Raw genomic sequence first — 27,518 nt, forward strand, 5'->3', positions numbered from 1 at the left:
AGTAACCGCCTTACTAGCGGTTGGAATCCACCAGTAATATTTAAGAGAAGTTACAATCAACACGGACCAAACACTTGTGTCATGGTGCGGAACATCCTAGAAGCCGTTCGACGCATGTACATCACACAAGGCCTCTCCTCTCGAGTGCCCGATTTCCGAGTCCTATTCAACAACAATGCATCTAATGACTATAATACGCTCTTCGCTTCCCTGCCACCCGATTGGTTGTACTACGCGCCTGGTTTCCTCACTGTTTGATCGTTTCTTGGGAAAAATAAGGAATTTTCCACCCGTTAAACTATGCCTTTCTTTCGACCAAAAAAAAAACTATGCCTTTCTTCAAGGAAGCTAACTGGTAGTGATACTGAAGTGTAAATAATGCGCCCCTGAGACTGAGAGTGAGTTCCACATTTTTTTTGCTAATATAATTTCAGATATTATTTTTATTCTTATTCTAATTCATTTTTTTTTTTGGTCGAAATTATTCTAATTCATACGTCATATGAAATGTACACAAAATTTGAATAGAGTGAGGAGATCAGCACTTTCCTGGTCTGATCTTTACAGTACTTGTATTGCTTTTGTTAATGAAGCTTGAATGTATTGACCTTTTGGTACTCTTGTGATGGTGCTTCTTCAAGAAATAAAGTCACGCAGCATTAAGTTGGCCGTCGTCATGCAGGGAGTAGCTTCTGTACATAATCCAAATTCTTTAAGTAGATATTAGGCTCGACTGTGTAACTTCTTTCGATTTATTCCACGAGAAAAGAAGAAAGAGAGAAACTAGGTACATTGTATTGTGAAACCTACGCTTGCGAGCCTAAACGATTACTTCACTGGAAGCTGGTTTTTCGAACTACAGATTTTGGTGCAGTGAAAAAATGGATAGCAATTTTTTCTGCTCCTTTTTTCGAGAGCACCATGTACCTTTGGCATCAAAATTCCTCATAAGAAAACCTTGTTTGTGCTACAGAGTGTGCCGTTCCCGTGATCACAACTGCTGCAAAATTTTCCGACATCACACATTGCAAGAGCATGATATTATTCTCAAATTTCACGGCAAACCGAATCTGATGCAGCATCATCTGGACAACGGCTGTTATCTGAACTTACAGAGATGTTATTATGTTCAAATCCACCAGCATTAGGAATCGGAGGAACCTATGGCATGGAAGCATAACTTTCATACATAGAAATTTACAGGGTACCGACGATTATTGTGACACGAAGTCCCATTTGGAGAGACCGTAAACAGTGAACAGCCGTCAGACATTACCATTATGTAGTAAAAGATGAAAAGCACGCACAAATAGTTATTCAAGCTTTGCTACACAAAAGCAGGAGTTTAGGAGTACCGTTGCCTACACATTTGCAGAAGACACAAGAACACGATAACTCCCCTTTCTTCAACTTAGAAAAAAACTGAGTAGGATTTCTCAGATCAGGCACAATCCACGGGTGAAGTGGTCTTCAAGAGTGGGCATCCGAGCAGTTATCCTACCTATTTTTATCTTCTTAATTTGGATTAGTTTATCATATACACACCAAGGAAAGCTAAGATAATGATCTCGATTCAAACCCTCGTTATAGCAACCCCAATAACTCGGGTGATACGTGACATGATACCAAGCAGACGCTTTTGCATATTCATCAACAGCCTCAGGATCTGAACCACTTCCCTTATCATAAAACCAGGTCCGCGCTTCATTTCTCAGGGATTTTACTGCCTTAGGAATGGCTTCGGTGTCCCTCCTCTTGGAGAAAGATTTGGGCATTTTCATTGTACAGCCACTAAGTATTTCAGCCTCCGTGTCAATCCCATAGTACTCCATCAGATTCCCCAACTTGTAATCATAATTGCCTTTGAGATAGAAAGCCTCGTCGATGTATTCCTCAAATCTGTCCACTTCCATATCCGGGTCGTAAGATTGTCTCGCCATTTCCAGTGTGAACTTCGTAATAGAGCTCGATGCAGATGATGCTAGTTCCTTGACTTCCCGGAAAAGCTTTCCGATCACGCTATTGGATGGGTAGCTGGACTTGTGAAGCTTCTCCATGAAGTCTGGGCATTCTTTGGCATACAAATGAGGTGGTATCACAGCAGGTACACCAGTTTTCGGGAAGTCGACAGCTGTAGAGTGAAGTCTTGCAAGCTCTAAACATTTGGCGCTCATGGCCTTTTCAGGCTCCCTATCTGCAAACACGGTGTGGGCATCGGCAATAATTCCAAGGCTGTCATTGAGCATGTAATCTACAAAGTACTCCTCCACTTCCTGCTTAAGCAACATAACCACAAAAAGAGTTGCGTTACTCCCCCCATATCCATGGAGCATTACAAGAGAAATCAAGGGGTTGAAAACTTGATGCAACTCATTGATCTCCCGCATAACTGATCATCGATTACCTAATAAAAGGTACACATGCAACTTTTTGGTCTCCCGCATATATGATCTCATTACCTTATGAAAATAAAGGTACGCTCAGATATACATCTTCTCGTAAGCGTTCAAGGAATATATATGCTGGCCACTTCCTGTTCCAAAATTCCCAATGTTTTGCAATAATCCGTTCATTTCATCATTATGAAAAGGAAATGTTCCGCGAAGCTAAAGAACGGTGTATATACCCGTCTTAGTAAACGTATATGCATGGGAAATTATAGCCTCATAACGACTACGCTTAAAAAGAACAGGAAATTCTCAACAGCAGCGAAGAGCAGGTTCCAAATCCAAGGTCAAGAAGGTAAATTAAAAAACCAAGGCAAAGTTTTTAGGAAAAATTACCAATTCTGTTGTGAACCTAATGTGCAGATTTCGATTCAGTTTTAAACTTTTCAATTTTGTCAATATAGTTCTAAATTTTTGTGCGAAATTACACTTAATTCCTTCTTGCCAATTGCCGCCCAAAATAGCTGACGTGGCGCTCCATAAATTGTCCACGTCAACATGCCACATAGAATGGCCGGTGATAATTGGACACCACGTCAGTAATTTCCGGTGGCAATTGGCCGGAAAAACTATATTGGACTTTGGCACAAAGGCTTAGGATTACATTAGCGAAATTGAAAAATTTATGATTGAATTGGCATTAGTACAATAGATTGAGAACTGATTAGGCAATTATCCCGAAAGTTTTACCGATAGAGTCACGTTGGAACAAAAACTAATTACAAATATCTTCAGATTCTTTCCATAAAACCCATACAGGTAACTATAAACGATAATATCCACACCCCAATTTAAGAAAAGCCACAGTTAAAACAAGCAAACAGCTAACACCAAAGTATCAGCCCAAGCCTTTTCCTTCCAAAAGCAAGGACGAGTTATCATGACGAATCTCTATTCTATAGAAGAGTTTCGCTGCAAGGAGGAAATTGAATGGACCGATCTCGGGTACTTCCGATCAAATTCCTACGTTGACCGGTTATCTAGACAAGGAGAAAATACAATACTGATAAGGTAGTTTCACATCTGACCAAAAATAAAAAAAGGTAGTTTCACTTGGCGTATGAACATAATGATTTCCGTGATCACTGTGAGATTTTGTAGGACCACCGCTAATTGTTCTAAAAGTTTAAGATGTTAGATGAAAGTGTGGTTTGATTGTTAAATATTCTAGCACTTCTCCTCACATGTAGGCTGAACACTGGCCTAAACTTAAAGCACGTTAGATGTCGGTAAGCCCACCTTTTCATTCCCTCATCTCTACTTAAGGTATTAGTTATAATTGCATGCTAGAATTTTTTCCTGGTAATGTGCTTAAGCTTAACAACAGTGCCTGATAAAATAGGGTTTCAGCACCAAAGAGGTGGCGCCGGAAGCCTTTATAGACACATTTGATGAGTGGCTCTTCCCCTAATCTGTGTTACTTGGACTGCGGGGTCCCAGCAACATAGCCCCTGATCACAGGTGAATCCAAATCCCAGTTGAGACAACACTACAGCCTCAAGCGCTTCATTATTTACCGTGATCGCTTCATGTTTCCCTACAAAGGTTCATATCACTTTGTTCGAAGTGGCGACTGAAGTTGTGAGCAAAAATTTGGCGGTTAGCTTTTAGGACAGAAGATGAATAGAGGCATCGATAAGCTAGGAAAGCCTCAAAACAAGCAAACATTGATGAGCTACATGAGGAGAATTCTGGGTGCAAGTCCCTTTAATGGACGTCTCCGTAGAATAGTCCTGGTCAAACAATTAATTCCGTGTTGTGTAATGGTTGAATCAATGAGCCCAGTCGTACCCAATTGTATGCTTAATTTTTAAGCTGTCATCTGCTTGCAAAAGGTGCAAACTTTAGCTTCTTGGGGGTTCTTCCAACCCAGGGTAGGAAGAAAGAGAAGCATTCAAATTTAGAAGCCAAAGGAACCAGTAAGAAAACAAAAGAACATGGCAGGGTTGACATGACATGATGCTCACGCGCCAAATTCCTCCACAAGGATGAAATACAATCCCAGCATCATGTCGGACAAGCCAAGTTGAATGAAAAGAAAGACATTGCGAAGATGATGGATGCTAGATGTATTTCCTCCTAAAACTGTAAGCTGTTAAATACGTTTCACGGTATCAGAAAAAAGTCATCACAGGGTATAGAATTCCCTGAAAAGCCTCAGGAAAAGCATTACCTCAATAGTGACATCATGATCCAACTGTTCAAGCGGGGCAGGTGTGTAATCCATAGGTTCTATCTGGTGATGTGGAACTAGTTCTGAGTCCCAGGAGACAAAGTAGTCATCTCCATCCAAATCACTCCCTGAACACTCGTTTGGATGAGGCCTATTTCGTTCAAGAAGCGTAATATGCATTGAGAAAGAGAAATTGTCTGACATGAGAATCAAAATAAGTACAGATCAATATCATATATTGCTTTCTACTTTTATCTATTAACAGTGTGTTTGGAAGGATTAAAAGTAGAAAGTTAACCCAAATTATGGGGAAGGAATTTCTTGCCTCTACTTTTAGCTAGTAGAATTAAAGGGAAAAACTAGCGGTGTTTAGCCAGAACCAGAACTATCAGAAGCTAGAAAAACAGCAAAATAGAGGATGCTTCTTAGCAAAGTCGCATCACATGTACAGAATCTACACAGAAGCCTCCGATCGGTGAACTCAAACCACATTCAAGAAAGAGACAAACCAGGAGCTAGATTAACAAGAATTCAAATCTAGCCACCAAATCCCACTGGATAAACATTTAAGCATTTATTCTCAAAGCTTATAGGCGATAGAAAAGCAAGCCCAAAACTATTTCTAAAGAAGAGCTGTCAAAATTATCCTTGGCAATGGAAAATGAGGAAAATATTAAATTGGGTTAGACATGGGACCATTTATTTCAGACCTAGTACAAACATAATATTAGAAATTTTAGACCTTAATGCTATGACTGAACCCAAATCAATACAATAGTCAAAGATCCACAATTAAAGGCAAAAACAAGTCCAAAATAGATCCTTGACAAGTGCCAGTGCAACTGAGGTCATTGTAAGCCAATAACAAGGCATGCTAGAGTCGTACCGTTTTCCTTTTTGTGGAAAAACAACACAATCCACCATATGATGTAAAGCTGGCACGTCTACAGCAGTTAGAACACGCACATCACCTGGATGTAAGCATGGATTCTTGGCAACAACTACATTTCCCTGAACAACGGACCTTTGATCTGAGTCTGTACCTATGAACATGATTGACTCATCCAACATCTGTTTTTTCCTTCTACCGGAATATTGCACAAACACCTGACCATATTCTAAAGTTTGGGTTTCGTCAAGGCATCCCATCATCCTTCTTCCTTTAGGAAGAAATATTTTTGTTTTTGTCCGCAATAGAAACAATTTGGCTGCTCTGAATGTTAGCAGCATCATCGATAGAAATGGCTCACCATCAGGCCTATAACCACACATTAGCATTTCCTTGAGAATTTTTCCATTCTCGCCGGGGGACATTAAATCTAGAGCCTCTTGTGCTTGTAAGGGATCAACTAACATAGCATTTAGCTGATCTACAGCATTTCTTTGTTTTTTCTCAAACACGTGATCCGGAACACCAAGTGTTGAGAGAAGAGTGATCACCTGGCGATTCAGAAAGCAGGGCTGATATTTGCTCCATGCCAAGACATTTAGCTTTGTCTCATTCGATTCATACTTGGACATGCTCTTTCTGAGTGATAGTTTAACATACGATGTTGGATCAACAGCTACAACACCTTTATATCCGCCATAGCGAATTTGAAAGGCAGAAGGAGTATAGCCCTCGAAGCCACATTTTCTTGCAACTTTCCGAGCAAACTCTTCAGATATTTTCCCGATTCCATCAGAGAAGTTATAACATATATTCTCAACATCCGGAATGACTTCAACTTCATGTCTACCTACATTGAGAGTTTCAGTAGATGAACTCAATGATTGGCCGAGTCTTGCGGCATATTTTGCCACATTTCTTATTTTACTGAATTCACCCATCTCTGCCCTAATAGTTGCAGCAGTACACCCATTTGTCGGAGCAAACATCCAAGCAGAATTTTCGCGTAACTGACTGGATGAGAAGGCGAGAAATTCAAACTTCTTATTACCTATTCTTATGCCATTCTTCAGTATAGAAAGGATCCTTTCATATATATCTGTCCTTCCATGTCTCGAAGCGGTGCGAGGAGATAAATCAGTTGAATGCATTTTATCCAAGTCCTCATCCACAAAAGAAATGCGGATAAAATTGTCAATGTACTTAGAATAACTCCGCAATACATGATTTGAGACATTAATTTCTGGACCGAAAAAATACACCCTGCATGGTGTTATTTGCACCCTATATACATAAACCAATCCAGCATCCAATGTAATTGAAGACGGTTTTGTAGAATGCCGGGAGGTGAGATTTTTCTTGTGCCGCTTCTTAATCAGCCACTTAATCAGCCACTTTGAAGGCTCATAGCAGCATTCTTTCAAATGGAACAGTCTATCTAAGGCATCTAGGATTATGTCCATGTCTATCCTCCATCGATCAACCATTTGATAAAAGGAAGAATCAAGACAAGGTCCGGCTAGACAGCCATTCTGAACTAACAAATTTATCTTAAAGATGACCTCATAAGGCAAGTCAACTCCTCTCGGAGGGCCTACGATTGGAACTAGATCCACACTGCAGGAGAAAGGAGAACCGCTTTCCATAGAAATTGTTCCATCGGTTTCCTTATAATTGACAAAGTTCTCATGAAAATTTGGAAGCGGATATTCACAAGGAATTTCTAAACATACAGCCGAAGACTGTCCAATGCAAGCTGATGGAGTAAAATCAGTCGCTCTCACCCACTGGTCATCAGAGCCATCTTTGAAAAAGTTGTAGAGAGGACTGTCCCAAAAATTCTCTGAATGCTGAACAACTTTTTTACGAATAAAAGGAGCCCCGTACAGCTAACATCCACAAGAACAAAATTTACAGAAATCTATCAAGTCCTCCTCTATCATAAGCAATATACCATGCAGAAAAGCATGCACAAGTGGGATGTGCAAGCATAAGAAAATAGATTAAGGACCGGGTTTCTTTAATGTCAGCAAAAGTGAAAGTTTAGGGCTGAAGCCGAACCCCTGAAAGCTGGCTCCTTATAAAGGGATATCCATGCTGTCCGTCAATATATTTACCTCCATGGAACATTTGCCACTACGCCTAAAGTGTAAATTGCTAAACCTCTAAGGCTCTAAAACATCCAAAAGTTCCAAATTAGCCAGATGCCAGAATATGATCAGCAGATATGAAATCTTCTCTTCCACTGAAGGGAACTTGTGTACCCTGCTTAATTTCCTACTTAGCCAACCTTGCCATGACCCAGAAGTTCATTAAGAGCAATTAACAAAACGCGAATCAGACAATTGTCTTTATCTAACATTAACATGTAGCCTAAGAAGATTGATATTATTTAATTTAACAAGACGCATTATTCCTAAAATCAAGAAACAACAACCTCATGAAAGATTATGATCATAAACCTCCAAGCCTTATCCTTTAAGAAAGTTTACAAAATTTTATCATGCCTTGTTGTGATTTTAACTGTGCCTTAGTAAGTTCTTAAATGCTGAGTTTCAGTTGGGAAACTATTGACCCCGGAAAATGGCATTGAATATCATAAATCTTGAAGTCATAACCTTGCAACTGTTGCAATCAAGTCTTCCTAGCCATGACTTTTTTCATTTCTCTTGTTTGGTTTAGTTTTGCAAGATCGGGGATTCGAGGGGAGGAGGAGATGGCAGCCACTTAGTCATTGGTGCGTCAATAGAACATGTTCTTATTTCCAAGCTAAGTCAGTGTGCGTCCCAAGACGAAAATTTCAACCTTACTTTTCTAAAGAGCCCTCTTCCACCATCTCTCTCTTAATTTACAATGTTATTAATGTCTAAGTCTCTCTCGAACATACATTATACTGGTCCAATTTTTATAAGTGATTCCTTGCAGATTGTAATTTCTGGAGAAGTCATCATTTACTCCCACAAACTCACTACCTTGACCCTTCATTGCAACCTAGCCCAATGACTCTTTGTGTCCCAAATTGATTAGACAGGAGGCTAAACCAGAACGCGTATTCCTAGTCCCAACCAGAGCCCACCAATATATTTGGAGTTCCGCCCGCCATTTCCCTGTCAAGATAAGGTCTGGGCAAGGTATCCATGTTCATGAGACGTTTGATCTAGGCATAAGTACCATGAAATTAAAACAAAAATAACATCTTGAAAATAAGTTATCATCAAGTCATCAACTGGGAACCTGAAACAACCCCCATTTAGAGAACTAAAAATCAGATCCCAACACTATGGCTAATAATGTAGTACGGAAAATTTTAACGTTCAATAGATTCAGGAGATCACACACAAAGTGATGTCCGATGAAATGTAAAAACCAAATATTCATTGGAGGATAAATCACAATATTAGCATAAAATAGTAAATTAGTCTCGTGATTCAAATGAAGTCCACTCACCTGAATCACAAGATACATGGTTCTACGGCCTCTTGGACGGTGTAGCTCAATCTGCCAGATATTTTCATAGGATAACTCGAGCCTATACTCCGTATCGGAATAAGACATAAGAAAGCAGAATTTTCTCGGCCCCGCCCCAAAATTTACAGTGACATTCACCCCTGTCCACAGAGTGGCGAACCCTCTAGTTGATACCTGGCAGCCAAAATGCAAAGCTATACCTTCAATTGAATGCGAAAGGGTTCTTGGCCTCTGTACAACATCACGCTCAGCCTTGGCAGCAGTCAGATGAGAACACCCATACCGCAAACCTTGACTAGCCAATGAAATAATCAACTTAGCATATCCAGGGTCCATAAATTGGACAAAAGCATGTGATCCAGCCCCACGTTTGTGTGGTCTAACTTTGATGGCATAGATGGTATCTTTCCCAGTCCTTCGCTCCAGGAATTCCCTGACTCTATCTACAGTCACTAACCGAGAGAATCCGCTTATGAATACAGTCTTACCCATTCTACTGATGAAAACGCTATAGCACTCTGCTGCACCGTATCAAGGACGTCACCAGCAATGACAGCACAGCGTCAGCCTAGGGCCCTTGAGAAACAAGTTGGACCATTCAACTCCAACCATGAAGTTCGCAGTACTGAAAGGGGAAAACATGTGACAGGAAACATGAGAACTTACATAAAGTAACGGTTGCCTCAAACTACCACGAATCATCATAGCGATTGATTATGAAATGGATGCTTGATCACTGCTATTTGAAAAGCACTCAGAAAAACTATTTACAGGCATAATGGGGTTCAATCAGCATCGTACACATGTAGCAAGAGAGCGACCAGCACGGGGAAAAACACAAGAACAGCCTACAAGTTCAGGCAACCATATCGACATATGACAGTGATGGATTCTAATTCCAGATAATAAAGTTGCCTTCCCGAAGAGATTCACGTGCCGATGACCATGAATTCTTCACGGGAGAAAGAATAAGGAATCGGAAATAAGAACATCATATGGGACATTCACGGTACTTAGAGTCCTTCCTAACCTGCACCATCTCACTCCGCAGAGCAGTTCCCCAACACCGCGACTCCTCCGAACCAAACCACTAAAACCCCGTGAGATCCACACATGATCGTAAAAAAGATCGTCAGTCACACGGAGTTCGCACTCTTGAACACAATGTCGCGGTACAGCAAGAGAGAACGGCGATCGTCCAAAACCCGAACTTGACAGACAAGAAGAAGCAGAAGAAGAAGGCTAGTTTACCTTGAAGAGCTCGCTTGGCAGTGAAGGAATGAAGGGTCTGTCTCTGTGGTGAGAAAGAGAGTAGAAAAGAGAGCGCCAGAGAGGAGAGAGCGTCTCCTTCGTCGTCGTCAACTCCAAGTCAACCTCTCAGTCAACGACACACACCGCATAACGAACCACCGGCTCTACTTGCCAATCTCTCACTCTCTCAGTCACTACTCTCGTAATGATAGGAGGGAGAGAGAGACTAGAAAAGCCACGATTCCCTCCTTCCTTGGCGGGCCATTCTTGGTGACCGAAGGTGACGACTCTGCATGAGCCAACGTGCTCGGTAAGGAAGCAATTTGCCGCGGACCCACGAGCACACCATGAGGTATACAGTACCGCCGCGTGTTGGGGGGTCACTGGTTCTACTACCTGCTTTTCATTTTCCTTTCCCTTTTCCATTGGTGTGATTCCGACGCGGGACTTTCTTTGGGGAAGGTCCACCTAAATTAATTCGCGATATTACTTAAATAAGAATCTCAAAACTTGTTGCCTTGTTTGATAACCCGTGAGATTAATTAGACACTAATCAAGGCTCGGGACTATTTTCTCTGAGTTTCAATACTTCAAATCATACTCGAGATCTTTCGTCCCGTTTAGTCATCGAAGAATTTCGGCTTATTTAATCTGTTAGAACCTTTTATCGCTTACTACATTGATTTAGGAGGATCGCATGGATAGAGACCACGTCATCCCTCCACTGTGGCGACAACTTCCACTCGTCCATATGTAGGCAAGGGTTGACCCTGTAGCCCTTCTCGTTGAGCGGTGACGGTTCAAATCCCATATTATATCATGCAGCATTCCAAACTATAATAAATAAATAAAAATTACACCATGTGCAATTCATAATGTGTTGAAAGTGTTCTATATGAAAAGATACTAATTATTGATCAGTTGAAAGTTACTTATCCTTATGGAAAGTATTGTGAAACTAATGGATCTTGCACTTCAAGTCTAATGGAAAAAGAAGAAATATGGAAATTCTGTTGTTGCAATTATATCTAGGGTAAAAGTCGAAATTGAGAAGTTTAATGAGAGGAACAATTTCGGTTATGCGTTGAGGTGGAGCCGCTATTAACAACTCAAGATTTGGCCGAAGCATTGGAAGGTAACGATAAGTTGTCCAAAACAATAAAAGATGCCGAAAATGACATGTTAATGAGGAATGCAAGGAGTATTGTCCTGCTGAACTTATCAGATGAGATGTTAATAAAGGTAGTCGGTGAGAAGGATGCCAAAACGTTGTGGCCTAAACTTCAAGCACTCTACAAAACAAAAGGTTTGAACAATCATTTCTACTGTTTAACACCGTGTTGAAAAATGGTGTTAAAGGTACTTGTTCTATTGAAAATCTACCAACCATGAAAATTTTAGTAGCAACTGATGCATGCTTCTTTTTTTTTATCGAAACTGATGCATACTAACTCTTCAAGTAATAAAGTCACCTCCTATGAAAAAGTTGTTAACTATTTAGAGGATGAAAGCTATTTGTCCTTATGATAAATCACTAATCTCGTGAAATTAATTTTAAGTTTCTGACATATGCATACACTTTTCCTTACTAATCACGGCGAAAGATAAAAATAGTATAATCACTTGATTATTACCCGCTCTATTTTCGATTTATACCGCAAAAAAAAAAACAAACTGGTACATACATGTCACATTTATCACAAACTAATTTTTGCATCACAAGAACTCTCAAACTGGTACTCCACGCCACGTTTACCCCAAATTGGTGTATTCATGCCACATTTATTCAAAACTAATTTTTCTGTCGCAAAAAATCCCAAACCGATATACTCTTGCCACACTTACCCCCAAACTGAAGCAATTGTACCACATTTACTCCAAAAAATCTTGGATTTACCACAATTCAGGATAAAACTGACATGAATATATTAGTTTTGGATAAAAATTAGTTTAAAATTAGTTTTTGCACAGGTATACCACTTTAGGAGTTTTTGTGACATAAAAATTAGTTTAAAATAAATGTAGTACGTAGACTTTCAGTATTTCTGTTAAAACTTACTAGGATGCGATTAAGTAGTATTTCTATTACTTTTCATTTGGAAAAGGGGTAATACCATCCAAAATCCCAAACTGGTACGAAAATTGTCCAAAAAAATTGATCAAGATCCTACGTCGAGGGGGAAAGTGGAGATTCCAGAAGAAAGACGCAACTAAAGAATATAATATAATAGGTTAAGTCACGATTTCTTACAATACCGTGTGCATGAAAAAATGGACAGAAGAATAACAAAACAGAAACAAACTATACCTAGTCCATGAAAACACTCATAAAAAAATTCGATCGTGGCCTCACCAGCCACAGGCAAGGCGACCCTCGCTTAGTCTGGACGTTTATAATTAAATTGACCAAATTAAAAAGTTTAAGACTAAATTAACAACGACAAAAAAAACTAAATTGACACAAATACAATAGATTTGGGACTTTTTTTATAATTTTTCCAAGATAAAAATGATATAATCACTCCATTATTAATGCTTTATTTTTCCCAATGAAAAGTTACAGAAATACTACAAAATCGCATTTGGTAGTAAGTTTTAATAGAAATCCTTATAGTCTATTCATCTTTAATTAGCAACACTTGCACGATTTGAAAAAAAGCAACTTCGCATATGTTGATCGCCAATAACTATTCCACAAGTGCTACGACGTCTTGACTGCACAAGTAACTTTAGAAAGGTCCTATAGAAAAAAATAACCATTAGAGAATTTATATAGCTAGGAATTTCTGTCATGTAATTAGTTATTCTACATGAGGGAACTAACTTTTAATCCATCAACAAAGTAGCTTCTCCACATGCCAATTAAACATGCTGGATATAAGTCCTATCTTTCGACCCCCCCCCCCCCCCTCAAAAAATAAAAAAAGTCCTATCCCACTTCTTTTTTCCCAGATCAAATATGTCCTCAGTTCAGAGGAGGAAGACAATCGCACTTCTTCGGAAGAAACAAACCGAGCAATAGAATACGTAATTGAAAGTGAAAAGATATCTCAAGATTGAGATTTGCTCGTTTGAAGCAATCCCGTCAGAGGGTGGTCGTGGCGGCAAAACCAGCCTAAGCACCAAAAGGTTACAAACAGTTTTCTGCATCTCGAGGAAAGACAGCAGCAGCTTCAGTATCACACAGCTCAAGAAGTAGGACAATGAATAAATGGATATTGACATCCTAGTCCAAATGACTACACATCAGTCAAATGTGACACCAAGAGGTGAAACCAAGCCCCTAAATATTAAATACAACTTATTTTGACCTCAGAACTACCCATAAGTTTAATGAAATGCATTTATACACGTGGTTCGGGAACAATTAGTAAAATCTCTAGAAGAAAACATTACAGTGTCGAACCAGAATCCGCTCCACCCCAAGAAGTGGATAAATCTGTGCTTCTCGATCAAATGGAACGGAGCCTCCAAACCAATCAAGCAGCAGAGGTATCCTGTGGAAAGGGTAATTTGTTAGCCAATTGCATGTAACTATGGTTATCGCAAAAGAGGGTCAAGGCTTAGGTAATCAGATAGCTATGAAGGACCAACATGTGCAAAAAGTTTCAACTAATACTGACTGCAAATTCGTAAGTCAAAAACCATGTGAATTAAATGACAGGTAAAGACTTCAATTCCCAGCTTGCATATAGTGGACATAATGCCAATTGTACTAAAGTGGGAGCACAATGAAGAAAACTACTGCTGTGTGAGATTCCTTGGACAGGCGGCAATTCAGCAGTCATAATTTAACAAGTGCCTGCAGAGAAGCAAAGAACGACCCTTGCAGTTTCTCATAAATATTGTGCTGGAAAAACATAGTTTTAAGGGAGTTGTTGAAATCTGACCAAAAAAAAAGGGGGAGTTGTTGAAAAGGTCAATGATTTTGCACACTCATTCAATTTTACCGCCACCTCATAACAAGTTCACTGCTGACCATATTTGACAAAGTCAGCAACCACAATTTGTTAACAAAAATCCATCAAGGTGACATGGTCCTATGTCCAGGGAAAAAGTGGATATTAATACAGAGGGATGCAGGAACATCCACTGAGACAGCTTACATTCTCAGAAGGCTGTCTATAATATAGCAACAAAATTGATCAAGGTCCTACGCCGAGGGGGAAAGTGAAGATTCCAGAACAATAGGAAAGACGCAACTAAAGAACATAATATAATAGGTAAAGTCATGATTTCTGACAATATGATGTGCATAGGAAACTGGACAGAAGAATAACAAAACAGAAACAAACTTTACCTAGTCCGTGAAAACGCTCATAAGATCATTCGAAGAAAGTTGCTCCAATACTGGGATAGACACTTTTGCATCCACAAAGTCAAAGCTCGGTTCTTGTTTGACTCTACTCGCACCATTCTCCAGATGGACCTTTCCACTGTATATGTGTTTCAATTGTGGTCCATATTCATCAACTGTGAAGAAACTTGGGGTGCCTGATCCCTTACCAACAAATCCTAGATTCTTTAGCGGTCCTTGATCAATGGCTTCACCTGACTTAGCATCGTAAGAACCCTGGATATTGCAAAAATTAGAAACAGCACCTGGTGCTTGTCCAATGATGTTATATTTTGCAGATGGATTCCGAAGTTGGCAGCTATTGCTACTGTCAGCATTCGCCGAACTAGATGACAAAGTCGGTGATATGGAACCTTGTACAGAGTAACCACTAAGTACACCAGAGGTTTTGAGATCTTTATCCGAGGACAGACCATTATTTAAAGCAGTATTGCCTTGGTATGATGGAAGACTGTAGTCAATGACAGTACTTCTATTGAAGGTGGAACTCTGGTTTACAGAAGCAGGACTACCCGCTGCTTGAAAACCAGCTGATGACTGGGGAACAACGAGACAAGATGGTTGCACATTAATTAAACGGCTAGGCTCTGGGAGAGGCTGTTGTGGTAGTTGTTGTTGTTGTTGCTGCTGCTGTTGCTGTAATTGCTGCTTTTGCTGATAGTGATGCTGCTGTCTTTGAAATATATCCATCAAAGTGTTATTACTCTGAATACTTGACCCTGCGACAATGTTATTGTTTCCAACCATACTAAGGCTAGTAGCCTGCCATGGTCCAAATCCCGAAGGAGCATCCTGAGTCGATAGAATGGACTGTTGATACTGCTTGGAGACATTAGATGGGCATTTAATCAGAGGCTGACCAAATGCCACACCATGTTCAACAGGAAGACACTTGGATCCCTGCAGGGAAGTTTGTAAGAGAGTTGGCTGATCAAATGACGGTAACACTAGGTTGCTTGTTGGTCGACCCAAAAGCTCAGATTGCAGTGCTGCTAATGTCTGTGGAGGAATTTGACCAGAGGCTGCCAAAGCTTGGATATCAAATCTTCCCAGGGGCCCCAACTTGACATTTGGCTCTCCAGGTCCGCAGAATGAACTAGATATCCCACCTTGCTGCTGAGCTACTCCACTTAATCTCTTCAAATACAACCTAAATTTCTGAAATTGTTTGACACAGCAAGCAAAACTCAGTACCCAGACAAGATGATAATACAAAAACTAGATCAACTAGACATTCTGTGCAACTGACAAAAAATAATATCGTGTTCAGTTCAAATGGTTACAACAGTAACCAGTTTCTGCAAAACCGTTGATTTCTACAAACAAGAATTTATTCATGCTACATCAGTATGAAAGGAAGTAAAAAGAAATAATTGCGAGCATAATAACGAGTTAAGTAATTCAAAGTTTTTTATGGTGATTGACCAATAATGTAAGTTGCATGTCATTGCGACAACACCATTCCCTTTAACAAGTTCACAACCATTCCTACTTGCCTCTACGCCACCTCTTTTCATTCTTAACTGAATAATCACTATAAAATGATCAAAAACACCAAAGTTGATCTGATGGTAACTTCTCATCAAGATCCAACCTCTATTCCTCAACCAATAACCAAATGGCTTGATAACAATTCTTATAAACCCGAGATACAGCTAAGAGGTAACATGTGATTTAATGGTTTTTTTTCAGAAAATAAAATGATTTGAGCTATTAAATAGCCTCTGCATTGAAAAAATTCTGAACTATATAGAATCCTCACATCTTCCCCTCAGCTACTTTAATCAGAAAAAGGGAACTGTCCCAGATATCTCCAGCCGATTTAGACTTCAGCAAGCAAATCAAAGCTAACCTAACATTTTGATCTGATGCAGCAATGCAACTCAGCAATAGGTTCCTTTTCAGTTGTCAAACATATCCAAAGAAATTAAAGCCTCATCCAAGTGAAACCTACACTGACCTAAAATCCATAAAATCAAGTTCTTCAGCATCAAAAATTCAAAAGCTGCGTTTCTTTAATTTACAAGCAATTCAGCAATTTATCAAAAAGGGAATTACAAGCAGCTAGAAATACTCAAGTGGTATGTCAAAAAAATGCTCTAACATTTCATTTATACTACTAGGAACATCAGGAAAACAGCTCTGCCATCAAGGATTTTCAGCTACAACTGCCAAAAATCCTACTGATTAGACAAAGTTCACCTTCATCCCTATGCAACGCCTATCTGGAACCCCCCAAGCCTGCCTTATTTCTAGCAGTTTAGTCTAGTATCTGTCTTAAAGTGCCAAAGTATAAGAATTTCTTTTGACATGAAAGAAGAAAAATGACTTGGTAATACACATCGACTACTCGGGCCTCTAAATTTTTGACACAAGGCCTAGATGTTTCTCACAAGAGTATATTGGTCACCATTCCCTGATAGAGCTATCAACATAGAAGAAACGATATACAGCCAATGAAAACTGACTGGCATGTGGGGAAGGAGAAGTAAACAAACCTGCAAATGACTTGCAACATTCTCCCTAGTTAAGCCAGGAACATTCATCAATTCGAGGATTCGTTTTGGCACAGCCTCTGAAAAAGAAACCAAAGGAACCAATTCAGAGGTAGCAAACAGTGGCTACAACTTTGATGATGCTTATGTCCTGAAAACTATAATGAGGATACCTCCTTCACTATTTCTACTTTAAGTTCCTTCATATCATCATAAAACCAGCACACAAAGAAAACAAAGCACAAAATCACAGTCTAAGACCATACTGTCAATTCCAAGTTGGTTTACAGCACTGACAAATTGTTGATGGAGCTCCACCGACCACACTACACGTGGTTTCTTTGATGTAGAAGGATCGTCACTATCCAATTCAGGATCATCTTCTTCTTTAGCAATGCTGCGCTTTTTCTGGGATTTCAACAAGCCTTCCACCCCTTCATTAACAGCAGAACCATCAGCATCATCACTTCCTCGCTTATGCCGATCATTATCTTCTAGGCTTCCTGAATGTTCAATCTCCTTATTTCCATTCCATTTTTTCCTAACAACATGTTGCCATATATTCTGAAGCTCTTCAGGGCGAATAGGTTTTATAAGATAATCACATGCTCCGTGTCTGATTCCTTTCATAACAGCATTCGTGCTTCCATCAGCAGACATCACTGCAGTAGGATTTTGTCAAATTTGGTTTTCATAACAAAAGGGAAATCCATATCTCAAGCAAACAAAATAATACTTACTAATAACAGGAAGGTCCATCTCGAGCCCAACATGTTCGAGGAGTTTAAAACCATCCATATCGGGCATGTGAACATCACTTAAAACAATGTCAAAACAGCCTTTCTTCTCTCGGAGAAGATTCAATGCCACAGTTGCCTGGGAGCAAGTTGTAACTGCATCAAACAAAAAGTCATCAAAAGAGTTCACCAGAGTTTATGCACCCAAATTTTAGCTACCTCTTAATTGTGAACTAGTTGCATATTTATCATATAGATTGTCAGCCAGAAGATTATGGCTCTGCTAAACCAAAAAGAAGGAGAAAAAAGGAACGAACTGCAGATTGTGGCACCACACATCATTTTTTTTAACAATAGTTTTTTCCAAGCAATGTTTATTAAAAGGGCATCTAACTACACTATTAGGAAAAAAAAGTGTAAGATGCCCTAGTGAGTACTTCCACGATGTGATATAGGTGGTGTAGAGATTATGACATAGCAATTCTCTCATTCTTTACATGATCTTTAGGATACGAATTGGTTTCCACAAAATAAGGTAAAAATTTATTCCATTGAAAAATTTAATGACCTCATAGTACTGTACACGTACAAAGTATAAATAGGCTGCAACCAGAGAAGCACCTCAAAATCATAACCTCAATTTTGAGGAGCTTTGTCTGCTTGCATACCTTGTATATCTACCATCAAGACATCATTGTTTAAGACCGTGCATTCTTCCATTATTTCTTTTCCTCTTTCTCATTTCACTACCAAGTAAAAGAACAAGAGATGAACATATCCCTGCTCATGCAACTTTTCTTCCTTTGCTTGTCTGAAACCAATTACCTCCATCTTTTTTTTTCAATAAAATTAACATTCAAGGTGTGAATTGCCTCAAACAAGTTTTCCAGCTTCCGTTTCAAATGCTTCCTTCAAAGAAATATTTGTAACAAAAGGTCAACCAACACAATGCAGCTTTCAGGTAGTGACAGTTTTTTTGGCACTTTGCCTTTTAGAGAACCAGATTCTATGGATGATTAAATGCTACATGCCACCATCCAGACCATGACCAAACATGCTCCTCATTTTTTGCTACACGACTTGTTTCCATTCCTGGATGCTTTCAAACATTCTCCATCAACCACTTATGGATTCTTACCCTATGTTTGGATGGCATGATTTGGAAACAAGAGAAAGCATCGAAATAATCACTAGAGAAAAGATGGGAACAGAAAAGAATGAATTTAAGTTTCTAGTAGTTTGGATGAGATAGAGAGAATGAAACGGCAACAAAGGAAATAAACATAGATCAAACAAAAGTGACCTAAATGATAAGTAGCAATCAAATCCATCCCAATCATCCAACTTTTGGAGAGACCTGGAGGAATTCAGAAGTTACATAAAACTAACAAGAGAGCAAAGAAGTATCTCTCTATATCCATTCAACTCCTTCCAGTTAAATCAACCAAACAATGCACTCTACAAGTCCCTCCCTCAAATCTCTTCTCTTCCCACCAAGTCTCCCAAACCAAAGATACTGTCAGTTATAATACTATTTTAATCATTCATTTGTCATCCAATCTCACGTTTTCCTCAAGTTTTCACAATCTGCCAAATGAAAAAGGTGACACTAACTGTTGAGTTGTAAAGGCTGGAATTCATCTACAGGGCTAATTGCATGTACACGATTTTCGAAAGGTCTAAAAAACAAAAGGTCTTGACAAAATGCCCGCTTCCTATCTTGACAGTAGCTCTTTCTTCTCAATCACAATTTCAAATCCATTTGTTTTATCGCAAACTCCGTTACTATTCCACAGTTGTCATAGTAGTATGATTCCTCGTTGTACCTATGCAGAACATGAGGGACAATAACTGTACACTTCAGCTATTTTAGTTATCATTTTACTCGAATAGATGAAGGCAGTATACTTCACATATACATGGAACTACAGAAGTCTAGCAATAACAGTTAAAAAATTTTACTTCTCACATTTGCTGAGATTGTTGGTATTGAACAGTTAGTGGTAAGAAAGTTGATCCCCGCGACCCACAGAACAGCTTCAGATTAGTCCCTTTCCTCAAACAGTTTCATTTTCTTTATTGTATGGTTCTTGGTCATTTATACCCACCTTCTCTACAGCAAAAATGCCCTAGCACTTCACAGCATATGAAATGGAGATGATATCATTCCTAAATCCTGACAATAAGTAGTAACAAATGAAGTTACCAACAAAATGCCATCGCCACTCAAAACCTAAATATTCCAGGTTATGCTTAACTCCACTACCTCAGATTCCCAACATAGTTTCAGCCTTGATCCATCAAGAGAAGCTGCGCACCTAAGATTGAGCAATCTGTCATCTGTTCTCGCTCTGTCAATCTATTACAACTAGCAAACATACTTAGAAATATAGCTGACCAATTGCTTTGAAATGAAAGAGCATGCCAACTTTCCCAACAACCCACTTCCATGGACATCAATTACCCTATCGATCCCTACTTAAGCACTTGGAAGTTGGACCTCGGCCGAACCATGGTCCCTGCTCCACAGTCAAGCACGAAATGGTTACTTGAGAACTAAGAGTAATTAACCTGACAGAAAACCTTTCCGACTCACCAAGACGACTGCAAAATTGAAAAATTCACACACGAACTGAAAACGAGAGCGGACGAAATAAACGAAATCGGGGTAAGCAATCTACCGTTATACGCGCAGCGGCGAAGCATCTGCTCCATCACTTTCAAGCAAATGAGGTCGTCATCCACCACGAGGACCCTCAGACCGGCCGGGAACTGATCAGGCACGGCCAAATCGCCGCCGCCCCTGCCCGAGGCGTGCGGGCCGTATCCCGCCGCCGCCGCCGCCGGCGGCTGAACCGCTCCTCTCCGCAAGGCATCCATCGCCCGAACCGAACCCCCCCCCCCCCTTCCCCCTCGAAACCCGAATAAAAAGAACGCCCGAGCCCCTAGCGCGTACCGGTATCCGCGAAACTAGGAAGCGCCATTCCCCGATCGTCGCAGAAGGGAGACCAAGGAGCCGACGACGACGACGACGCCGACGCCGAGCCCGAGCATCGACGGATCTGGAGGCGGGAACGAACCCTAGGATTCCGAGCAGCAAGAGCGAGGCGAACGGGACGGGAACCTCCGGCGGTCGCCGGAATCGGAGAGGTCGGTAGGGGAGGGACTCAGGAACGGCGCGGTGGTTGACGAGCGGTGGAAGGAGGAGATGATGACGGTGATGATGAGGTCATGACGAGGAGGAGGAGGAGGGGGGACGCCATTGAAGTCGTCTCGATAAAATACTAACAATCACTGCTACCGACTCTTCTGGCCTTCCCAACGGAAGCGCCCCCCCTTTTTTTTTTCATTTTCATTTTCATTTAATTTATTTATTTTTCTTAATTTCGTTGATTAGTTCCTTCTTAAAGCGAAAACGAAAGCCCCCGGCGTCGTGCGCGGGCCTCCCGCGCGCACCTCACGCGCCGCCGCGATTTATGACGTCACCAATAACCAAGCATTTCGGCGTGGATAAGATTTTTTTTCATTATTTTATTTTTCCTCCTGCTGCTGCGAATTTTTTTTTCTTAACAATTTTAATTGGGATTATTAAGGTTTGTTGATTAGGAGAGTTGACGCGGGCAGAGGAGAGGAAAGCGCCAATAATTGCGGCGCGGCAGTCGATGGGATATTGTGGGCCCCCACCTCCACTTCCAGTCCCACGCGCGATCCCCCCTCGCGTGCGGTGTCATCTCCGTTCGTCTTCGAGTCCCATTCCCCGTCCTGCTACGTCGCCGTTTTCGGAGGGGAGCTGGTAGCCTAGTAGTAGCGGCAAGCAAGCGGCAAGCACCAATATTTGGATACAACCTAGATCCCAAGGGATACATGTCAAAAGCATCATTTTTTTTCCGATATGTTTAGAGCGACGTCGGAGTCGACGGTCGAACTCGCGCATCGCGACAAGAAGCCTTCTCTGATTTGGGTTTAGGAGGACCTTTCGAAGGTCCACGTGTCATGAAATGAAAAAAAGAGAACGGAGCGTGTCGGGATTAGGGTGACATGCCTCCACCATAGGGCTGACCGATATTTGATGGGTTGTGTTGTTATATGAGTTAGTTATATTCAATAAATGAATCGTAGATGGATTTAGAACGGTAAAGCCCAAAATAATATACATGTTAAATGGATTCATAACTTACTTAGATTCAACTCGTCTCCAAGACTCTCTCTTCATTCACTCCATGCTTTCACATTAGTTTGGATATGAGTTTTCCTAGATTGTGTTAAACATGGAATGTTTTAGTAATACAGGTCTAATCGGGAGTATAGGTCACTAGATTTGCATTCCATGAAAAATGAGTCAACACGAATTGAATGGGTCAATTTGGATCGTATCATTTTTTACCCGATTCACCCACCCCGTTTGATGCCGGGGAGTTGCTCCCTAAATAGGGCTAGTCACCCTTTGGGGCGAACTGCTCCGGGTAGGACCCCAAGGGCCGATCCGGGGCTTGCGCTTGGATAGAGGTATGAAGCTGGGCCTAGCACAAGAAATGGGTTATCCACCCCCGAGTCCTCTGATGGCCTAGGCTTGATCGGACAGGCCCAAGGCCAATCCAAAGGGCGAATTTTTTTTTTTTTACTACAACAACACTCTTAGCCAAGTCCAGAAAATTCACCACAATTTATTTTCTGTCATTACTCCAATTTGTCATGGTCTAAATTCTTTGTCTTAACTGAATCTGCTTAAAAGCGGGGCTTTAGGCATCGGGGTAAAGTGTGAACAAAATAAAGATAAAACTCAATTCATGAAAATGGCGTCGCGTGTATGTGTGTTAGGAATTTATAGTTGTCACAATTGTCCTTCTGCAAATCTTGAGTCAAGGATTGATTCTAGGCTAATGCCACTTTCTAGATGAGGGCGATGACTAATTCAAGTCGGTTGTAATGTTACGATCTCACATGAGGCATGAGATATCAATCACATCTTGTGTAGACGCATCGCATTAATAGTGAAAGCTCACCTAGTCCATGGCGAATCATATAAACGTTGTATCCTTCCAATATTTTAAGATAATACGCCCTCAAAATATATAAGCAGTCATCTATCAAATCATTTAAGCTTGTCTCACATTTCTCTAAAAGTCGCGAGATTGTTGTACATTATAAATTTTCGGAGAAAACATAAAAAAAGAAAAAAAAGCATAAGAAAAAGTCAAATTAGAGTAGGTTGTGGTTCTTCCCCAACTTCAACTAATAGGTCACGACATGACCTTATCCTCAGAACTACAACGTTTGACCATACACTCACACACACACAAAAATGCTTCACAACTTAGGCAAATGGGCGACCCTTCTTCCTTCACAGCCCAAGCTCCCAAGCATCCCAACCACTCACGAACAGCCTTGCTCGTCCACGAGGACGAAGCTCACCCTCGGAGCTCGAAAGCCATGCAAGAGCCGTCTGCACGACACGACCATCCGGTGTGCCGCGAGGCGGAGGTCATTGCGGTACGGCGGCGGCGAGGAGGAGGAGGAGGGTGAGGAAGACGGAAGCGATGGGGAAGAGTACGGCCACAACGAGGAGATTGCGATGTTGGAATTGTACAGCCAGTCCGCAAGAGGGGAAGCTCTTGTGGTGCATGCCGCTGTGGACGGAGAGGAAGTAGAAGTCCTCATCTACAAGGTCAGTCCATCGAATGTTTATGTTGGATGGAGACGAAACGATCTTTAAATGAACCGAACTGAATCGTTATTGATCTTTCTGAGGAACGTTTAGAAGTTAACATTGGCGACACTTTGACTGGGAAATCGTACTTCTCATATTAGTGCGGGTATAAATTTCACTATGAAAATAATAAGCGTAGAAGAGCAGTACAGTTGCACCCTTTGGCTCAATTTCTAGGAGATATGGAGGGGGGAAAATTACGTACTAAATCATATATGCTTGGTTGCTATTTATAAAATTAGTAGTGTAAAACTAATTTTCAGGGATTTTCTTCAAGCTTGAGCTATGGGACATCGCCGGATCCGTCGAGAGGCATTCTTCCGGCGAAGGCACGAATCAAGTCGATCGACAGAATCAAAGGACCTTTCAACCCTTCTAACGTCGAGTACATTGAGAAAGGATTGACATGGGAAAATTTCAAGCAAGTTCTCACACCCGAATGAAAATACTCTTGCAGTATCAATTCTTCCCTCTTTAGAGAGAATGCAATTGAACTTCTTTTTGTTTTCTTGTTTTTTTGTTTTGCATTTTTCAAGATTTTCTCTCTTTTTTCCTTGCTATTCTAGAAATGTATTATATATTACGTCACATTAATTATCATATCCTACGGAGGAAAACGTAATTTAAGAGCACGGAGTATTCACTTGAGATACGAGGTGGGTTAGTGTGGTTTCCAAAGTTAAAGATATTAGAAACTAGTTGGAAATTCAAAGAGGAAGAGTTTGTATGTATGTATCACATTTAGCATGACGATAGCGTGTAGGCTCACTAATAAATCTGAGGGGATTGAATGGAGTTTCTAATTATTCATCTTGACGAGGCACTTGGCCCTCTTGAGCTACATCAATTCTCTTTTAAAAAAATGCGATTCTTAATGGATTAAATGTTTTACATAATCTCTCACAATGTTTTCTTATCAAAACTCACCGAATGAAATCCCAAACACACTTCCAAGATGCTCTGATGTGTAATATATGTAAAACTCTCTAAAAATGGGCTTCAAAACGAGTCTCTGTCGAGTTTACGACATCTCTTGAGCTCCTGGTAGAGCGTCCTCTTTTCTGCACCGCCTACGGTTTATGAATAGTGCACTCGCAGGGTTGGCTAGGCAGCCTCAAGGCTAGCCGGCAACTTGACCAGGTGATTAGTAATACGGAGTGACGAATCAAGACTAGGACTTGGCTGCAAACTCGAGTCAAGGAGAAGATTTGTTGAGTTTGTCTTGAGTCTCGGCCGATGATTCGAGCCTCGAGGGATGATTGAAGCTCGAATATGTGGATATGCCTGAGGAGGGTTGGCGAGGATTCTAAAGGAGGCAAGGACGGCCAGGCATATGAGCACAAGGGCCTGGGCTGTTGGCCAAGTGCTTGCATAAGCCCAAGTGCACTAGGACTCGTTCAAAAGCCTATTTTGCGAGGGTTTTACATACATTACACGCAAGAGCCTCTTGAGAGTTTCTAGGATTGCTCTTTGATAAGTTTTGAGAGGATAGCATTGTGAGAGATGGTGTGAAACAATGGGTATCGGGGGTGGGCTTGAGATTGAGAGACTTGGTCCTAAGCTTGTGATCTTCTTGTTCATTGTGACTTTATTCCTGCTACTCTTCCTATGCATGTAGGTCTCAACTCGAGCGAACCATGTAAATTTTAATGTATTGTTTTCTTTGTTTCTCCATTAATTTGGTGATTGTGGTCAATTGTATGATCCTATTCCGCAAGACATTTTGATGTGATAAAAACATTTGGTATAGGGATAGCTCTTAAACTGTCATCCTGACTCCTTTTTATGTTAGAGTTGATGGGCAATTAAGTATTTCCTTATCGTTTTTACTGTAACTTATTTTAAAATAGTGGGAATAGAGTTTTGTGATAATATGACTCATTTACTGCACGAATATGAACAATGCCTAATTCAAAAGATTATGACCCTCAACTTCGCTTCAAACTTTGCGAAGATCCTTTAGAATCAAAATGGATACAATTATAAATACATTTTGTAATTTAAAAGTTATAAAGCTCACAAAATCAAACATTAGCCTAATTGAAGCTAATCTTTCTTAGAATTATAAATTATTTATTTTAGAATGAAGGGATAATGACAAAAATAGTCCCTGAACTTTGACCCAATGTGTAATGTGGTCCTGAACTTTAGCCCAATATAAAATGTGATCCTTTTACTTTTAATTTATTTAATGTGGTCCCCAGACTTTTAGTACATGTTCAAGTTAGTCCCTGGACTATATGAAAATGTTCAATATCATCCTTTCACTGATTCAAGTTCATGGACAACATTGAACAATTTTATATAATCTATGAATTAGATTGAATATGTATCAAAAGTTCAGGGATCACATTGAACAAATCGAAAGTTTATGGACGATATTATACATCGGGCTAAAGATTTGGGATTATATTGAACAAATTAAAAGTTCAGGGATCACATTGTACATTTGACCAAAGTTCAGGGACCATTTGTGTCATTTTCCTTAGAATGAACTATGGCCATCAACATTCGACCCAAAAAAAAAACTATGGCCAGCAACTTTACAATGGACACAAGTATAAGTAAGATGTTTTGAAGTTTGACCAAAAAAAAAAAGAAGATGTTTTGAAGCTCTAAACCTACGATAATCATAGCAGGCTTTGTCGGAATAACTGGAGTCCTGTTACATGGCTAAGCAAAAGAAAATCAGGTACCATGCTTAGACAAGAAGAGTGGTTTGTTTGGTTGACTTCGACGTTATGCTCTACCTATAATAATATGATATATTTGGATCGTACTCAAAAGGCTTCATCTCATAATCATCCGGAGTTCGGGATCATAGAACATTATTGGACAAGCAAGAAATTGTGTCTACAATTTATTTTCTCAAAGTTGATAGATCGATCTTTTTTCTACTTTTCTCAATGCGCAAAGGTGCAAATCTGTATGAAAAATCAGGTACATTTAATATCGAGAAAATTCACAAAGTTTAGAACGCAAGCTTAGGGCCATCAATTTATTCTTAAAGGAAGAGCTTTCATTTCCGACAGAGTTTATCCCCAGTGGGGTCAAGTGCTTAATCGTGCAACGTGTAGAGTTTTCAAATAATCGAATTTACCTCATAACATGACTCTAATTTTTTTCATTTTCGTCCTTTTGTTTCACGGAAATTATATTCTGGAAAAATATTTTCCTAATTTTTCTAGCATTTGGATTGTTTAGGAAAATAAGTCAACCGAAAATATTTTCTCGGTTAACAGAAAATATTTTTCTATCAAAACTTAAATTCAGAAAAATGATTTTTTCTTTAAAAAATCAAAAATTATTTTTTCAAAATATGATTAGGTATCAGCACTTGAACAAGAAACTCAACACTTGGGCATGGAAACCCCGAGACTCGTTCTCGGGCTCTTGGCAGCGGAGTCGAGTCCTCGACGTCCTGGCTCTGGTCCATCTAGGCCGAGTCTGAGACCATCGAAGTTGAGCCCGGGACATCTGTGATTGGTAATATCAAAACTGAGCCTGCCAGGCCTCGTCGACGGTTGGTGACCGGCCACGGGCGTGGACCAACCTCGGCTAAGGCCCGACGTGATCAAGCTTGCCGGCCTTAGGTGAGATTGAGCTCGCCGGTCTCGGGCGAGGCTCCACCTTGCCAACCTCCGGCGAGCTCCCGGCGATGTTCGACCTCGCCAGATCCCAGCAAGGGTCGACCTCACCTGTGGTCGGTAGCTGGCCGTCGTCGCGGCCCAGAGACCCACAGAGAAAGAAGGAAAAAGAAAAAAAAAAAGAATATATAAAAGAAGAAAAAAAAGGAAAGAAAAGAATAAAAAAATTATTTCAAAAAATCAATTTCTTTCAATTACAGAAATTGTTCACGTCATCGCGGTCATGCCACGTAGCATGCTCGGCCTCAATGCTAGTACTTTTCAACGAAATGAGATTTTCCTTGCTAAACGCAAAAGAAAAAAAAAAAAGACAACTCCAAATCATTTTCCAATATTTAGCCAAACAA

At 40.3% G+C, this 27,518-nt stretch overlaps 3 protein-coding genes across 7 annotated transcripts; 1 reads left to right on the forward strand and 2 right to left on the reverse strand.

Annotated features, from left to right (window-relative positions):
* Window positions 1-1,164: 1,164 nt before the first annotated feature.
* On the reverse strand, window positions 1,165-10,428 carry LOC115686896 (RNA-dependent RNA polymerase 1-like). 3 transcript variants are annotated; one of them, XM_056308523.1, is made up of 5 exons: window positions 10,229-10,428; window positions 8,957-9,420; window positions 5,507-7,398; window positions 4,621-4,771; window positions 1,165-2,273 (listed from the first exon to the last, which is right to left on the reverse strand). In XM_056308523.1, exons 2-5 carry the CDS (start codon window positions 9,311-9,313, stop codon window positions 1,437-1,439), a joined length of 3,237 nt encoding a protein of 1,078 aa, XP_056164498.1. In that variant the 5' UTR covers window positions 9,314-9,420; window positions 10,229-10,428; the 3' UTR covers window positions 1,165-1,436. The 3 variants fall into 3 exon arrangements, with proteins under 3 accessions (XP_056164498.1, XP_030468173.1, XP_056164497.1); XM_030612313.2 differs by having other exon boundaries at window positions 8,957-9,602; XM_056308522.1 differs by lacking the exon at window positions 10,229-10,428 and adding an exon at window positions 10,008-10,067 and having other exon boundaries at window positions 8,957-9,602.
* Window positions 10,429-13,426: 2,998 nt separating this feature from the next.
* On the reverse strand, window positions 13,427-21,136 carry LOC115686861 (two-component response regulator ORR21). 3 transcript variants are annotated; one of them, XM_056308161.1, is made up of 7 exons: window positions 20,084-20,153; window positions 19,787-19,952; window positions 17,821-17,973; window positions 17,347-17,742; window positions 17,084-17,160; window positions 14,529-15,743; window positions 13,427-13,725 (listed from the first exon to the last, which is right to left on the reverse strand). In XM_056308161.1, exons 3-6 carry the CDS (start codon window positions 17,885-17,887, stop codon window positions 14,529-14,531), a joined length of 1,755 nt encoding a protein of 584 aa, XP_056164136.1. In that variant the 5' UTR covers window positions 17,888-17,973; window positions 19,787-19,952; window positions 20,084-20,153; the 3' UTR covers window positions 13,427-13,725. The 3 variants fall into 3 exon arrangements, with proteins under 3 accessions (XP_056164136.1, XP_056164135.1, XP_030468132.1); XM_056308160.1 differs by lacking the exons at window positions 19,787-19,952; window positions 20,084-20,153 and adding an exon at window positions 20,774-21,136; XM_030612272.2 differs by lacking the exons at window positions 19,787-19,952; window positions 20,084-20,153 and adding an exon at window positions 20,499-20,712.
* A 1,939-nt stretch (window positions 21,137-23,075) lies between these two features.
* On the forward strand, window positions 23,076-24,032 carry LOC115686902 (uncharacterized). The gene is made up of 2 exons (XM_030612322.2): window positions 23,076-23,482; window positions 23,788-24,032. Exons 1-2 carry the CDS (start codon window positions 23,120-23,122, stop codon window positions 23,965-23,967), a joined length of 543 nt encoding a protein of 180 aa, XP_030468182.1. The 5' UTR covers window positions 23,076-23,119; the 3' UTR covers window positions 23,968-24,032.
* Window positions 24,033-27,518: the final 3,486 nt, after the last annotated feature.

This window comes from Syzygium oleosum, unplaced genomic scaffold (genome assembly GCF_021117445.2).
Source record: "Syzygium oleosum isolate NSW1041296 unplaced genomic scaffold, Sole_v2.1 Sole_v2.02, whole genome shotgun sequence".
In the NCBI taxonomy this organism is placed as follows: domain Eukaryota; kingdom Viridiplantae; phylum Streptophyta; class Magnoliopsida; order Myrtales; family Myrtaceae; genus Syzygium; species Syzygium oleosum.